We start from the raw sequence: 17302 nt of genomic DNA on the forward strand, positions 1-17302 counted from the left end.
CAGGGATTCATCAAGAAGCCAAAAGCCATAAGGTGGAGCTGTTTCTATATGAATCCCTGCATCTCACTTGCCATGCACTTATTCAATAAATCACCATAAAAGCGATTCCCTACATTCTATGCAGGTCTCAGTGATAAATATTGCACTGCACAACAGGAATCTTGTCTCTGGAAACAGTTTGTATATTCTCCCTCTGCAGCACAGGAATGATACAGTTCTTGACAAAAGAGCATTTAGAAGTCATCTCAAAAGAGGTCACCCTGATATAAACAGAACAAACAACTAGAAGACCCTCTTCACTATTCACGATTCATCCCAGATGGGCAAAACTAATGCATTAGCATTGTGTTCACAAAGCTGTAGATTTTACATTTTGAGGTAGTGCACTAGGTCTTTAAATCCTGCTCATTGTTTGTATCCCCAGACTAGTGTACTGACACACATGCTGAGTGTGCAAGTGTAATCTTTGAGCTAGTGATGCAATGGAGTATTTAGTGCAAAACAGACAGACTCTGGACTCTATCCATAAATAGGCAGGGCTGTGGCACTAAGCCCCCTCCTTACTTCCCAGAAAGGCAGAGGTAGCAGTAAGGAGGACCCCTAGCAACTTGGATGAATCTTCTTGGGTAGGGTTGGTGGGCCCACTGCACTCTTCTCCTCCCCTACACAGAGTCCTTTTCTGGGGTGGCATTGGCATTTCCTTAACCACCCAGCACTGGGTCTTGGAGTTAGCACCTAGTTGAGATGCACAGAGCAGTTCATACCTCATTTTTTCATGCTGTCTGTACTCTGGAAGGAATTGTTGTCTTGGTTTTATTTGGTTCACATATTCAGGCTTTTCTTTGCCGTCACAAGGGCTAGAAACTTAGACCCAGTATTTTTTCCATATAGTTGTGTACAGTTTGGTGTAGTACCAAACTTCACCTTTTCGGCTAGGGACAGTACTTTTTACCAAAAGTTAAAGCAACATAACCACCTAATATGGATGAGTTCTATTGGTATGAAGGTACCTTTATACCAGTGTAACTGCATCCACGCAAGGGGGGGTATTGCTTGCTTTAACTATACTGGTTTCAAGCAGTTCAATTGGTACAAAAACTTCATGTAGACAAACCCTTACTTTTTTTCAAAAAACAGCTTAGAGTCTGATGTAACTTGGCTCCAGGAGATGGGGACCTTGACATGGGCCTAAAGTGTCTATGCTTCAGTCCAGCCCTGGCTTTTAAATTCCTAGTTTACACACAAGCAGGTAAAAATCCTACAATTAAACCATAAATTCACAAAACTTTACAGCTTGAAAACAGGCAAGATGAACTGCTGTTATAATCCATTTGCATTCAGAAGCTGGGAGCCTGCTTCCTGGCCACTTGGAACAATTTAGGGTTGCAGGTTTGCTGACAGATGAAGTTACATTCCTCAGTCACAGAACATTTGAGATTTAAAGGCCATAAGAGCTGCTGGAAGGTAGTCACATGACTAGACTGACATGCAAAAGGCTGTTATTCTGAGGGTTAAATCTTTCTGAAGATAAAGGCCCTCACAACTGTGCTGCTGTTTGCCATAAAAGGGCCACAGAACCAATTTAATTGGCCCCCAGGGACAAAACGCAGAACAGAAAGCCCCCAGGGACAAAACCCTAGCAAACGTAAGGTCATTAAGATGACCCCATGATTCTACTTCTGACAGTGACCCAAGGATAGGGGCATGCCAGGCCAGAGCAGGACCACATTACTCTGCACTTCAGCTACTTTAGGCAAGAGCATGACCCATAAGTGGCCCCCTAGAGTTGTTCTGAGTCACACAGGGGGCAGATAGGCTTGCAGCCAAGCCCAGAGGTGTAAAGAGCATACAAAAGCCATCTTTGCCCCATCTTTACCCGCCTTCTTGGGCCATACCGCCTCGGGAGGCACAGTAAAGAATCAAGGCCATCATCAGTAGTGGATCTTCTTACCAAGGGTAGTGCTGCTCAATGTTCTTGAGAAAGGATGACTTTAGTGCAAATCCAGCAGATTTTCTGTTTTCAAAATGACTTATATTATGCAGTGAAAAATAGCATTCTGGACCCTTTATAGTGATAATCATTCCAGATCCCAAGACGGAGATCCAGCAAAGGATATGCTTCACAGAGCCAGTGCAGGACTCACCTTGGGCCCCTGGCAGATCACTCCTTTCACACTTCTCAGCATTATCCCTGCAGAGACAAGAGTGGAGTTTACTCACAGCAACTCACAATATCTGATCTCTCCTATCAAGTTGTCAAATGCGTGTCTTAGGAACTGTAATCAGCCATGGTGTCTACAGTGTTATTGTAGCCCTGCTGGTCCCAGGATATGAGAGAGAGAGAAAGTGGGTGAGGAAATATCTTTTATTGAACCAACTTCTGCTGGTGAGAGAAACAAGCTTTCGAGCTTACAGAGAGCTCTTCTTCCGTCTGCTCTCTAATCAGTCATGCTGTGAGCCTGTTCCATGAAGAGAGAATCCTAGTGAGCTCCCAAGAGAATAAATGAAGTCAGGTTAACCATGTATCCAGTTGGGCATAAATTATTTCTTATGTCAATGAGAATGAAGAAAAACTTTGCACTGTCTCCTTCTGGCTTTAGAACTATTTGCAAGCAATTGATTTTCCTTTACTCAGAATCCTATGTCCACGCTCTTCAAAAAGTTAGCTAAAAATATGTCAAATATCACACAAAAACTTGATATGTAAGCATCTCCCAAATCCCAAGGTGAAGGACTTTGGGAAATATATGATTTTTGTTTAGTGTCAACTATACCCAACATAGAGGACAAACTGTTTCTGCCCAACGAGCTTACCATCTAAATAGATAAATAGGATTCTGACAAAGCATCAGGTGGTGTGTATGTGCTTCACAGCAGTAAAGCAGGTTATTAAAACAGCAGCACTGCCTTGGGGGACAGCATAACAGTTACATCTAATGAAGAAGGATATTTTGCAGAGATATTTGCAATAAGCACCATACTTGATAAGCCTAGGTCTTGCGCTCAGCTATCTTGAAGGATGGATATTCCCATTTCCTTATGATTTTAACAGGCAGACTCAAAAGATGATCCCCTTTCTGAATAAGGGAAGTCAGTTTAATATTACTAGATAGTATGAAGCAGAAATCATGCAAGACAACACTAGGAGACATAGAAAGCTTCTCAATTCGCTCCTGCTCCTCCATCTGTCAGAGTTTGTTTCTCAACAGCCAGCTTTGGTTACCATGACAGAAGGAAAAGCAGCAAAATGCACAATAGACAGATTGAGGAAAGAACAGAGGGTCCCAAAAATCAATCAGGATATTTGTGCTCAAGGCTGTCTTCATAGCACTATCCTAAAGGGCATGTGAGAACACAACACAAAATGTAACAGATTTAAAAAACCCTGCACTTGTGAGAAGTTATTATATAATACATTCAAAGCAAGACACCAACCTCTCAGGAGTGGATGACTTTCAGGAACCAATAGCTGCTGATCTTCCTGTGGTTAACAGCTTCTGCACAGAGGAAACACAAAAGCTAATTTATGAAGGAAGACAAAGGTTACTAACTGGGTGGAATCGTATCTGGAATTCTCATTATGCTGAGGAGGAAGGAAAATAACTGAACACTTAAGGAAGGATGACATTAGCCTTGTAAAGAGGCGCTCTGATCTCACACTGAACAATCAGCAAGAAACAAATTTAAAAGAGCAAGTTTTTGTTTTTCCACATAAAACTTGCTGAAATTCTTAGCTCATTCTACTCTCCAGTGCCAGCACACAGAATGATAACAAGACATTGGTGAGGAACAGAAAGGAGTAATTCAACTTTTTCACAAGAGTTTAACCCCTTTGTCGAGGAGTCATGAACTTCTCTACTATAAACAGCTATTTCACGGACTTGTGCCTGGTCTTATTAAAATAAGGACTAAGTTCAAAAACAACCCAGGATGCTACTCACATTCTGCCACTGAAGAAACCTGAATTCAGTCTTTTGAGACTACTTTCAGAGCAGCAGCATTAACTGTGCTACTTGGAAGCCTCCTCAAGTCATAGAGAATCCATCTCAAATCGGGCATAGTTTTGAACCACCATATATGTGAGTGAGTTTGTGGGGGGGCGTGTCACAGAAGATCATTACAAGGCCCTACACCAACTACTGCTGGTTCTGGAGAGCAAGAGGCAGCTCACTGAGACATAGAATTCAAGGCCAGAAGGGACCATTCTGACTATCTAGTTTGCCCTCCTGCATAAGATAAACCAAAGAACCTCACCCAATAATTTCTGCATCAAACACATAACTTCTATTTGAGCTATTACATATCTTTTAGACAGATATCTAATCTTGATTTAAAGACTTCAAGTGATGGAGAATCCACCATGTTAGTAGGTAAATTGTTCCTACGGTAGTTACCCTCACTGTTAAAGTTTGCACCTTATTTTGAAATTGCTTGTGAATAGTAATTTTAAAAAGTAAACAGCAAGAAATTTTGGAGGCATCTCAGCCACACAATTAATTTACCAGTGAAAACTCTCTCTATGAAGTAGCCTGAAGGTTACATATACAAGCATCTTCACCTCAGAGAAACCCTAATCTGGTGTCTCCCTCCCTACATTAATCTGAAAAACAAGATTCTTTAGAAGCTTTAAAAACTGGATGTTTAGTACTGGTGTATTTACATTTACCATGGGATTCAAGAACCCCAAAAGGAAATGATATGGCAGGAGAAGCACAGTGACTTTCCTTCACACACCCTCCATGGCAGATTCACATAGTGAATCTCCTCTCTCCCTACACTGTATTCTCTACCCCACTCACATCTGCTCTCCCTCTGCTCCTCCCCAAATATCTCTTTACCATACTCTTCTAATGTGTCCCATCAATCTCTCCCTCTCACGCTACCCCACATGCACACACAAAGGTTTCAGATATCTCACAGGCAAAGAATAAAAAATAGCAGTCTCAGACTGTTGTAAAAAATGGTGGCTGCAATCTACCCAGAGGGCAAGGAAAGTGAAAATGCTGACAGTTCTGCCAAGGTACCGTTCCCAGATCCTACTATAGCTTCACCTTTCTCCAGTGACTAGCTCCAGTGTTTAGTCTATTCAGAGCTTTCACAGGTTGCAGCACAGAGTGATCAGACTATCAGTGTCACTGCTGCCCATAGAGGTCCCAAAAGCAGCAGCAAGAACTGAAGATACTGGTTAATTTTCAATCAGTGGCCACTTGGGAATCATTGAGCATATCCACTGCTGTGTCTGTTGTGAATAGGAACATTGAGTCAGCCAAATTGCAAAGGTTCTTCAAAACACCAAAATCTGAGGCTTTCAGATTTGTTGGGGGTGAAGGCCCTTTCAGAAGAGTGGCAAAGGGATACTGGGACCCGAAGGTTCATAGCATTTGGAGGGAAAAGGTGGAAATTACTGAGAGGGCAACAAGGAAGACACATTAGGAGCCAAATATAACTGACAAGTGGCAGGTGTGCCAGAGTTCACACTGTGAGTCAAAGCAACAGCATGGGTGGACCAAGCTGGGATCCAGTGAGACTCCAAAGGGCAACACTACTGGGTGGGGGAGATAGAGAAGAGGTCATAGCAAAGGGAAGATCCTGTAGAGAGTGAACAACTATAAATGAGGGGTAAAAGCAAAAGACACCATGAGTGAGGGCCGGGGTAGAGGGCGTTAAACTTGGCGCCCTGCCCCCCAAAGCCACTAGCCCTCAGGTTGGGGTCCCAGCCCCATTGTACCGATGGGTGTTTCTGGCTCGCTCTCCCCGGAACTTTCGGGAGCCCGTAGCTGAGGCCTCTGAAAACTCTTGAGACCCAGCACTGCCCCGCCACACCGGAGCGGTGCTGCGGGCTGGGCGGCTGCCTCCCTGGGCCCTGACAACCGAGCCGTCTTAGGACCCCATTCGCGTCGCCACGGGTTCCGCAGGGGCAAGTACACGCTTCATCACCGTCCCGCGAGCGTCCCCAGCCGGGGCGGTGGCGGCCCCTCCCCAAGCGCGGGGGAATCGCGGGATACAGCTGCCCGCGTGCCGGAGGGCCTCTCTCGCTCACCCAAGCACAGAACCCCGCGAGGCCTCACCGGCAGATGGGGACCCCGCACAAGCCACTAGACCGCTCACAACTCTCCCAGCGCGCCCCTGGGCGCCGCCATCTTACACAGGAAGAAACGGAAGTCATGAAGGGATCTGCTTACTACGGATGCTCTGAAAGGACAAACCAGCAAGGGGAACAAAAACGCGCGGAAATGGGGAGCCGAGTTCTCTGAGCCCCGCCTCCAGCAGATTAAACCCGCCCTCAGCCTCCCCCGGCCCTGGAAGGGAATGGGATCTGCAGAGGAGGCGGGGCCGAGCAAAGCAGGGGGTGTGTCTGCTGGGGGCGTGGACAGGCGCGAGGAGGGCGGGGTACGAGGCGCTCGCTCGCGCTGAGGTTGGAGCTGCCGCTGGCGCCTGCCGCCGCCATTTTGGTTTCGCTGCTTCGGCTCTCTGAGAAGGGGCTGAAGCGGCGGCGGGCTGGTCCGGGTCCCGCCCTGGCCCCGTCCGTGAGGGCGGCCGGGAGGATGCGGCGCGGAGGAACCCGGCCCCGGCCTTGGCCGTATTGTCGCTGACACGGTGAGGAGGGGGTCGTGTCGGACTGGGCCGGGCGGGGACCGGAGCCTCCACAGGCCCGGAGACCGGGGGGGAGGGGAGGGGAGCCTGGGCAGGGGGTCCGCGTTAGGGGCCCCGCCCCGCCCCGTCCCGTCCCCGATAAACAGGATGCTCAACAACCCACGCATGCGGCGCCCGGGCCCTCACCAGCCCCCTCTCCTGGGCCGTGGATACGTACGGGGAATCCCTGACAGCCAGGCCTGTGCCTGGGGGCGGGCGAGAGGCGGGGGGATCCCTGACAGCCAGGGCCCTTGCCGGCGGGGGGGCCGTGCCTGGCGGGGAGGGGGTGGGAATATCCCTGACAGCCAGGGCCCGTGTCGGCGGGGGGCGGGGTGGCCGTGCCTGGCGGGGGCGGGGGGGGGAATATCCCTGACAGCCAGGGCCCGTGCCGGCGGGGGGCGGGGGGGGGAATATCCCTGACAGCCAGGGCCCGTGCCGGCGGGGGGCGGGGGGGGAATATCCCTGACAGCCAGGGCCCGTGCCGGCGGGGGGGGGGAATATCCCTGACAGCCAGGGCCCGTGCCTGGCGGGGGGTGGAGGGGCCGTGCCTGGCCGGGGGGGGGGAAATATCTTTGACAGCCAGGGCCTGTGCCTGGTGGGGGTATATCCCTGACAGCCGGGGCTCCTGCTTGGGGGGCCGGCTAGAGGTGGGGGAGATCCCTGACAGCCAGGGGCCGTGCCTGGTGTGGGAGTGGGAGATGGATATCCCTGACGGCCAGGGGCTGTGCCTGGGGTGGGGGAAATATCCCTGAGAGCCCGTGCCTGGGAGGGGGGGAGATCCCTGATAGGCAGGTCCCATGCTTGGGGAAGGCGGAGGAATATCCCTGACAGACAGACAGCCCCCCGTGCCTGGGGCTGAGAGAGATTCCTGACAGCTGGGGTCTGTGCTTTTAGGGGATGAGGGAAATCCCTGACAGCCATGCCTGAGTCTTAGGGCGGGTGAGGAGATTCCCTGACCGCCAGTCCTGTACCTTGAGGGGGGGATCCCTGACAGCCAGCCCCACCCCGGTGCATGGGGGCCCTGTGCCTTGGGAAAGGGAATCCATCACAGCCTGGCTTGTGTGTTAGGAAGCAGGGAGTTCTTTAGTAATCAGGCTTGTGTGAGAGTATTTAGGTCAGTTAGCTGTTCATGTGGCCATTCAGTTTAATTAGGAGCCCTTTGGTAGTAGGGGTGGAAAAGCAAGTGCCTTTCATGGAAGTGCCCACAGTCTCACATTTTTTTTATTGGGGATGGATCAGTAGTCAGATTCAGAGTCATCCAGTTCTTCTCATCTGCTCTGGATCCTCATTGCATTAGTCTGACTCTTCCTGGGGGTATGACCTTGGATTGGGAAATGCTGTGTTTGGAGATACAAGTATGTGGGGGAGTGAAATCCCTGATGGGTCTGTATTTGCAAGGGAGATCCCTTACAGGCCTGTGTTTAGGGTGGGAGTGAGGAATCTTGGATAGGTCTACATTTGGAGGGGTCGGGGAAGGGGATCATTGACTTTCAGTATGTCTACACTGTAGCTCGGAACAAGCCTCCCAGCCTACAAAGACACACTTTCGCTAGCAGAGCTTGAGCTGGCGCACTAAAAATAGCGGTGTGGATGTTGTGGCTTGGGCTCTCAACCCAATAGGCTTGAGAGCCTAAACTCCAGCTCGAGCTGCAACGTCCACACTGCTATTCACATGCTAGCTCAAGTCCTGCTAGCAGAAGTTTGTCTGCCTGGGCTGGGAGGCTTGCTCCCAGCTGCAGTGTAGACATACCCATTGAGGCTTGTAAGGATTCTTGATAAGGCCTAAATTTGAAGTCCTTTTTGGGAGGAAAGGGATCATTGATGTTCCAGACTTTGGGTGTGGGAACTTCGGACAGTCTGTCCCATGAGTGAAGAGAGGGTGGGTCCATGACAGCTCTATATATCTGTGTGTTTCTAGTGGAGAGAAATCCCTGGGCCAGCCTGTGTCAGAAGGGATAAGAGAGATGGCTACCTGACATTCTAGCCTGTGTTTAGGTTGGCAAGATTAATCCCGGGCAATCTGTTCTATTTGGGTTAACAAGGGGAATCGCTAAAAGCCAAGCCTGTGTTTGGGAAAGGGTAGGTTCCCAGCAAGGTTGCGGGAAAGTGGCAGGAAATCCTCTGACATTTCAGCCGGTGTTTAGCTGGGAATGGGGATGTCCCCTCCTTAAACCTGTGGCTGGTGGCCAGGGAAACCCTAATAGTTTATCCTATGTTTTAGACGAAGATGTGAGGGGCTTTCTGACCAACTGATTTTATATTTGGGATTGGCAAACTCATAAATATTATGGATAGAAGACCTCAGTTGATCATCTAGTCTGAACTCTTGCATAACATAGAATGGGAGAGGGGGAATCACTGACAGTCTTGTCTGTGTTTGAGGGATAAGATTTTTTGAAAGTAGGAAATTTGGATGCCAAGGATCCCGGACGGTTGTGCCTGTATTTGGCAGGAATTCTCTTCCATGTTCAATTAGTTTGGAGATGGGGATTTCTTTTGGGAAGCCCTGTGTTTCAAATGTAAGATCACTAGCAGAGATGCCTGTGCTTTGGGCAAGGGAGATGAAAATCCTGACAGGCCAGAACGATGTGTGGAATACTTGACTTTGTAGCTTGTATCTGAGGTGCAGAGAGTGGGATCCTGGCAGTAGGACATGTGTTTGAAGGGGACTGGGTGGCAGACTGATAGGCGAAGCTCATGCCTTAGAAACTCAACTTGCGCTGGAGGTAGACTTAGTCTATGAACTCTCCTGCATTAGATAAAATGACCACAGAACTCCATGCACAACCCGTCTTAGGCTTGGCTTTCCCTCAATAAACTTTTTGTGCACGGAGAGACAGGCTCACAACACACCTACTCTCTCACACATACATTTAAAAAAATGAACTGATCAGACTATTTCTCCTATTGTCAGAAAGCATGTGGGAGAGAGATTTTCTCTTTTTAAATATTTGAGGTGCTCCTGTACGATGGTTATAGGGCAGTGTAAGTAACTAGGAGATCCATGAGGATCAAACCTGTGTTTGGAGAAGGGGTGACTGTTGATGGTCTGGCCTGTATTTGAACATGGGTGGATAGGGCAATCAGGAGTCAGGAAATATTGTGATTCAGAGGTTGGTTCCCTAACAGTTCATAGATTCCAAGCCCAAAAGGAACCATTGTGATGATCTAGTCAGACCTGCTGTATAGTACAGGCCATAGAACTTTCCCAAAATAGTGCCTAAGCATATCTTTTAGAAAAACAGTCTTGATTTAAAAAGTGATTGAAACTCTACCATGATGCTTGATAAGTTGTTCCAATGGTTAGTTACTCTTACTGTTAAAAATGTATGCCCTATTTTCAGCCTAAGTTTGTCTAGCTTCTACTTCCAGCCCTTGGATCATGTTATACCTTTCTCTGCTAGATTGAAGAGCCCATTATCAAATATTTGTTCCCCATGTAGGTACTTATAGACTGTAATCAAGTCACCTGTTAATCTTCTTTCTTAAACTAAATAGATTGAGCTTCTTGAGTCTATCACTGTAAATCACGTTTTCTAATCCTTTAATAATTCTTGTGGCTCTTCTCTGAACCATCTCCAATTTATCAACATCCTTCTTGAATTGTGGACACCAGAACTGGACACAGTATTCCAGCAGTGGTTGCACCAGTGCCAAATACAGAGGTAAAATAATTGCAGCTGAGTTGAGGACAAGACATGGAAAATCGCAGAAAAGTAATAATGGACCTTTATTAATAGCGGCAATTTGGAAAAGCCAGAGTAGACCTATTTGTTTAAGAAAAAAATTGCTGGAATGATATATAAAGGCTCCAGTATTATGTTATGCCTACAGATTTTTTTGATAACCAGACATTTTGCTGCAACTATATTACATTCGTTTAACAAATAAAAAGTGACCAGTACAATATGAAATTCAGAAGACTAAAAGTTTTAACACAATTGCTATAGAAAGTCCAAGTCTAGTCATTTTAGCCTTTTACATTTTACAGGTATTTAATGTTAGTGCAGTACTAATTGCATACTCAAAATGTATGCAAAATTATGGAGTGTGCAAAGTAAGGTAATTAAAATCAAAAGTGCAGTAGAAGCCTAATATTGTAGGATCCACAATATCACAAATGAAATAGGGCCTTAATTATAATTTATGCTCATAAATGAACAATTCCTTTCCTCTTGTTTGTTGCCCAGGCTCCTAGCTTTGGTTTATAGGCTATTAAAGAATTTCTTCTCTTCATGTCCTTAGGTTGCTTGATTAATTATGTTCTCATCATCTCGATTGTTGTGCTAAGTACTCATATCTTCCCTCGTTTTGCCCTCCCTCTTTGTTATTAGTTTAACTACTTTACTCTAGACAGCCTGTCCCCAAGAAGATTGGTCCCCCTTCTACTCAGTTGGAGGCCATCCAAACTATACATCTGTCTCTCACCAAAGAAGATGAACCAATATTTCACAAACCCAAAGACCTCCACCCTACATCACTCACTTAGCCAGTGCTTCGCTTTCAGAATTTTCTGCATTCCGTATTCCTTTGCTCATGGGACAGGAAGGATCACAGAGAAGTTCATTTGGACATTCTTTTTCAGTATGCTTCCGAGTTCCCTGAAGTCATCTGTGATCTGCAAGATAACCCATGAGGCAGCTAAACCTGTATTTGAACAAGAAGGAATGGATCTTAGTCTGTTGGGCCTGTTTGGCGAGGGGATTTTACTCATGTTTATGAAGGGGTGGGAGCACGTTAACAGTGTATTGTTTTATTTTGAAGGGATGGAGTTCTTACTTTCTTGGTCAGTGGCAGATTTTATGGGACTTTTTATGGGGGACTGCTCAACAGTATGGTCAGCAATTTGTTTGTGGAGTTGAGATAGGCCCTTTGACAGCAGAGCCTGTGTTTAACAGGGTTGAGGGGCTCTGTGGTTTCTCCTAAATTATGTGGGAATTCTTGGGATGGATGGACCACAGAATGGACCACAGCTGCATATTTTAATGGGAAAATGCACTATCTGCTATGATCAGTGGAAATGTCCCTTTCGTTATCCTTCAAATAAATCCCCTTTGTTCATGATGGGGATGGATCATGATGATTACCTGTTCTGTTCATTCCCTCTGAAGCACCTGGCATTGGCCACTGTTGGAAGGCAGGATACTGGGTTAGATGGACCATTGGTCTGACTCAGTATGGCTGTTCTTATGTGATGGTTATGGATCTGTATAGTCATCTAGTCTTTACTCTTATCCATAATCTTTTATTTACTAACTGGACACTTTAGCTGGCCATGTCAGATTCCACAGAGAATTCACCCTGCCTTTTCAGTAGCCATGGAAGGGGAAAGGGGCTGTTGCTTGTATTATTTCTGAGACAGGCTGTTATACATGAACCTGGGCTCATGGTATGTGGATGAGGTGAATTAAGTTCTTTGGAGCAGGATTGTCTCTTACTCTGTGTTTATACAGTACCTAGGAGTAAAGAAATGCCAGTGTTAGGGTTGCTCATGCAATCTTAATTCCTCCCCCCCCCCCCCCCTTTGTAAAGCATATATTACAACACAGGCCAGAATCTTCAGCTCTCCTAAATCATAGTTAGACACCTAAATAGAGCTGGCCTGATTTTTTTTTAGAAGTGCTTTCTACACTAGTTGCACCTGCGTAGCCTCTTCCACTGTGTGTTACTCTGTATGTCTGTCAGATAGACAAGCAGTAAGTCATTTATATGCAGGATGTGTAGTGAATAAGGGAAGGATTCCTGTGGAAACATTCAAAATATCATTGCAAGTATGTTGTTTCAGTAGAGGTTAGATTTATTTCTAATCAGATCAGTTTTGTTGTTAAAAGGATTTTGAATTTTGTTATAAGGTAACTAAACCATAAAAAATAACAGTTAAACCAAATGGTGCTTGTGTTGAACTTCTTAGTAATACTACAAGAAATATTCTAATCTCTCTTCAAGAAGTGAAGAGAGCAGAAACCAGGATCTGTTCTAGTAGATATTAGTGTAGAATGAGTAGTTCCTTTTTTTTAAACTTTTTTTAAACTTTTTTAAAAACACATTAGCTTTTTTAAGATGTAAATGTAAGAAAGCATCTCTTGTGTTGGTGTTTTTTTCCCCAGTTTTAAAGACAAATATATTCCAAAATATTTCAGTTCCACTTGATTTCCTCCTGGGAGCCAACAATTGTCTAAAAATCAGTTAATATAACATTAATACTGAACAGCAAAATCCATTTAGTTATGCTTTATTAAAAGGAAGACATTCTCAGTTCAGCAACTAACAAACAATGAAACTATTCATGTCTACAACTCTTATGAGTGTATAGAAAGTAATTTAAACAATTGACATGCCACAGGGCCGTTGATACAAATCATGATGCTGTTACGATTATGGAAAATTAAATGTAATATATTGCTCCAGAACTTCAATGCTGTTAAGTAGAAATTAATATCAGGTGGAATGTAGACAGCATGTTTTGCCCCACAGTTGGAGAGAGGCAGAATTACACCATGAGCCTGATTCTCTTACCCTAACCAGGTAATGCTTCTGATCTTAAAGCTGGTTAAAGTTTGGTAAATTGATCCTCTAGCCTAACACCTTTAGAAAACAAAACCTGAATCTTTGTTCCTAATTTCCATATTGCAACCTTAGTTCTTGTTCAGCATAACGAAAGGCATTCTCTTTGCAGTATAGAGAGAATTCAAAGTGAAATATTGTTTTATTGTTTCTGGTACATTACCCTTCATAATGCGGGGCATAAATAATAAAGCTGGAGTTAAGGTAGTAAATATGTATATCAATAATTAAAGGGTGGTGAGAGAACTTAACTATGCTGTATTTTTTTTTAAAAAAAGTGAACACTTTTTAATTAAAAATCGGAAACACAAAGGTAAGGTAGCCCAAAGAACCTTAAATCTGCTCTCATATTCTTCTGCCCACTCTCTAGAGCCCAATAGCATGAGATGGTCTTATGTTTGCACTCTGTACATCTTCATCATCTAGTACAGGGGTCAGCAACCTGTGGCATGTGTGCCAAAGACTGCACGCGAGCCGATTTTTAATGGCACGCTGCTGCCTGCCTGCTGGGTCCCAGCTGCCGGCCGCGTCAGCACTCCCTGCCGAACCCAGGCCGGGACCCCGGCAGGCAGCAGCGTACCCTTAAAAATCCTGCCCACCCCGGCCTGCTGTTCTCCGCCAGCCCCCTCACCCCTGGCACGGGGGCAGGGTGTAGAAGCTTGGTCCTGCCTGCTGCTGCCCAGCCCCCCTGCCTGCCCCTCCTCCTCTCCCTCCCTGCCACTGATCAGCTGATGGCCCTTGCAAGGGAGGGGGAGAAGCAGGGCCTGAGTGTACTCGCTGCTCCGGGGAGGAGGCAGAGAAGAGGTGGGGACGGGGCCTGGGGAAGGGGGGTGGAATCAGGGCATATCCCCTCCAGTCCCCTGCCGTGAGCCGCTCTGGGCGGGGGGCTGGGAGCACCCCCACGACCCCAGCCTACACCCCCAGCCCTCTGCCCTTACCCCTGCACCCCCCTCACACACACCCCAGCCTCTGCCCTGATCTCTGCACCCCTCACACACCCCAGCCTCCTGCCCTGACCCCTACACCCCCCCACACACCCCCAGACCTCTGCCCTGACCCTTGCACCCCCGACAACCCCAGCCTTGATTCCAGAACCCCCCACACATACCCAGCCCCCCATGCCCTAACTCCTGCACCCTCCTCACACACCCCCAGCCCTGACTCCTGCACCCCCACACATACCCAGCCCCTCACACCTCGTGCCCTGACTTTTGCACCCCCTACATTCTCACCCCCACCGTGAGCACCAAATGGGAGCTCCTGCACACCCCCCCCATTCCTGCCTGCACCCCTTGCACCAAATGGGAGCTGCCCAGGTAGGCACTCCACACCCAAACCTCCTGAGCCCCCTCCCTCATTCTAGCTCCTGGCCAGACCCTATACTCCAACCCCCCGCCTGCTCCTTCACCCCCAGCCCTGTGCTCAGTGCACTCCCACCCTCAGCTCAGTGCAGACAGAGAGGAAGAGAATGGGCTAGAACCAGGGAAAAGGTAGGTACCCACTCTATGTGGGCAGGGCCGGGATCCCAGACCAGCAGCGGGCTGAGCATGGCTGGCAGCCGGGACCCTGGCTGGCAGAAGCCGGTGGACGGAACCCTAGATCGGCAGCGGGCTGAGTGGCTCAGCCCACTGCCGGTCTGGGGTCCCAGCCGTCAGCCCCACTCAGCCCGCTGCCGGTCTGGGGTTCTGGCTGCCAGCCCCTTGCCAGCCAGGGTCTCGGCCACAGGCCCCGCTCAGCCTGCTGCCGGCCTAGGTGAATGGAACCCCAGGCTGGCAGTGGACTGAGCGGGCCAGCAGCGTAAGATCAGCTTTTTAATTTAATTTTAAATGAAGCTTCTTAAACATTTTGAAAACCTTGTTTACTTTACATACGACAATAGTTTAGTTATATAATATATAGACTTAGAGAGAGACCTTCTAAACCATGTTAAAATGTATTACTGGCACACACAACCTGAAGACTTGGCACACCACTTCTGAAAGGTTGCCGACCCCTGGTCTAGTATATAAGCCATGAACTCTCATTAAGCATTCTAATATGTGCATCACCCACCACATGTGACACCTATGAAATCATGTCATATTCTGTAATGCATCCTTAATTGATAAGACAGTGAAATTAACATTTCAACCCTTGTATTTCATATATACACCATAGACCTATCCAACCCTCATTCTGTCTTTTTAGTATAATATTTAACTCCTATAGCATTTCTTATCTGTAGACTATATACATATACCTATTTTACAGATGGGGAAACTGAATCAGAGAGGTAAAATTTCTTTCTGAAGGTTGCGTAGCAGGTCATTGGCACAGCCAAAAAGAATACAATTCAGGATCCCCTGACTTCCAGTTCAGTGATCTAGCCACTGTTTCACACTGCCTCATACAAACTAGTTAATGCGCTTAAATACGTAAAGTGTTCTATACCCTGTTGAAAGAGAAGTTCTGAATAGAGAGGGCCATGAAGGAGAATCTCAATGGATAAAAGTCCCATATAATAAGAATAGAAATATAATAGTGGGGGTATAAGAGCTGGCTTCTGGATCAGAATAGTGATGGTGACATAAGAATGTTGACAAGGATTGGAGGAGGTAACAAAATCTACAATAACGTCTGGTGACTTGAACCATCCAGGAATAAATTAATTGAACAATGTAGTTGAAAGCTTCATAATACTACAAGCTATTCCTTTCTGAAGTAAGAGATTATCGATGCTTCTTTTTTATAAAGTAAAAATTCCATAAACTCAAATGTAAAATCACAGAAACTACACATACCCTAGAACAAAAATAGAAAGGAACAGGTGAGAAAGAGCATGATTAAATGACAAAGTATAAGAGTCTTAAACAATTATCTTATCATGATTGTGGGCCATAAGTCAGCATTCATCGCTCTGGTTTAACATAGTCATGTTTGGCATACTGGATTAATGTGTTTACTGTTGCTATTTACTTATCGTATTATGGATGTACACAAAGGCCTTGATCAGGACGTCGTTGTATTAGGTGGTGTGCAAACCCATAGGAAAGGCATGTTCTCTGCTCTGAAAAAGTTTACTGTCTGATTTGAAAAAAGACTTCATAGTGAGTAGAGCAAGCATTGGGAGAGAGAGCACAGATAATGTAGGTAACATCACATGGTTTCATCAGATAGTTACCTGCACAACTTTTAATTAAAAATATTTGAACTTTTTAAATAAATAAAAGCTATCATTCATTGATTGATTTCTTGTAGGGGTCACAGGAGAGGTGGGTATTAAAAAGGGACTTGAAAGAGGAGAGGGTAATGGTCTTGTGGATTCAGTGATGAACAGGGTGGATCGATTTAAAGAACTGATTTTAAATATGATTTAAGTCGGCAAACAGGAAACCCTGATTTAATTGATTGTGTTTTGCATTTGCACATTTTAGTTATTTTCCTAATGAAATGCTGGGTCTCATAGGTTGGTAACCATTAAAACATGTTTATTTAAAACTAAATATAACCATTAATTTACACTAATTTCTGTGCTTTGTTAACCAGGAGGAAACACTGTATCTGTACACATTTATTTAAGTGATTATATAGCTTAACATATATTTATTGAGTTCTAAATTTTTACATTTTTATGATAAAAATGGTGAATTATGTATTTCTTATTTGCTAGATGTTTAATAATTTTTACTTATGACTTATGTCAGACTACTTTGGATGAAAACTAGAATGCAATTAAAAATTGCACAAAAACAGCATTTTACATTTATAAGTTAAATAAAACTACCTCAAATATGCTGGAGACATAAGAAGAAAAATGTATCGGAATGTATTTATCATTAAACCTAACAGATTTATTAAACAAAGGAAGTGTTATTTGTAGTTGGAGAATTACACTGATTGTTTATGGTTACCTGTGTCTTTGAATGTTTTTAGAATTAGTAGATTTTATTCTGACACCTAGTGTTTATTCATAGAAAGAGGAAAACAAGCTTTCCTGCTTTTCCAGCTTCTACCTGGTTTCTTAACTTTGAATGAACTGGCCGTAACTGAACTAGCTGAATAAACTGAAATGAAGAAAATATTCTGTTTGCGCATACAGAAAAGGCTACTGCCAACAAAAGCTTAG

The 17302-nt window shown here is 45.6% G+C and overlaps 2 protein-coding genes across 3 annotated transcripts in view; one reads left to right on the forward strand and one right to left on the reverse strand.

The window, feature by feature from the left end:
* Positions 1-6190, reverse strand: part of DAP3 (death associated protein 3) — a 35240-nt gene extending 29050 nt beyond the window's left edge. The window contains exons 1-3 of one of the 2 annotated variants that reach the window (XM_048828416.2): positions 6069-6190; positions 3436-3497; positions 2145-2191 (exon numbers count right to left, since the gene is read on the reverse strand). In XM_048828416.2, coding sequence (XP_048684373.1) covers positions 2145-2186 — 42 coding nt within the window. In that variant the 5' untranslated portion in view covers positions 2187-2191; positions 3436-3497; positions 6069-6190. Of the gene's footprint in view, positions 1-2144; positions 2192-3435; positions 3498-6040 lie in introns of both variants that reach the window. The other variant, XM_048828415.2, reaches the window with a different exon arrangement.
* A 205-nt stretch (positions 6191-6395) lies between these two features.
* Positions 6396-17302, forward strand: part of ASH1L (ASH1 like histone lysine methyltransferase) — a 154975-nt gene continuing 144068 nt past the window's right edge. The window contains exon 1 of the mRNA XM_048828935.2: positions 6396-6597. The gene's annotated coding sequence lies outside the window, so the exon portion shown is untranslated. The remainder of the gene's footprint in view (positions 6598-17302) is intronic.

The sequence above is a fragment of the Caretta caretta genome, chromosome 24 (genome assembly GCF_965140235.1).
Source record: "Caretta caretta isolate rCarCar2 chromosome 24, rCarCar1.hap1, whole genome shotgun sequence".
Classification (NCBI taxonomy): domain Eukaryota; kingdom Metazoa; phylum Chordata; order Testudines; family Cheloniidae; genus Caretta; species Caretta caretta.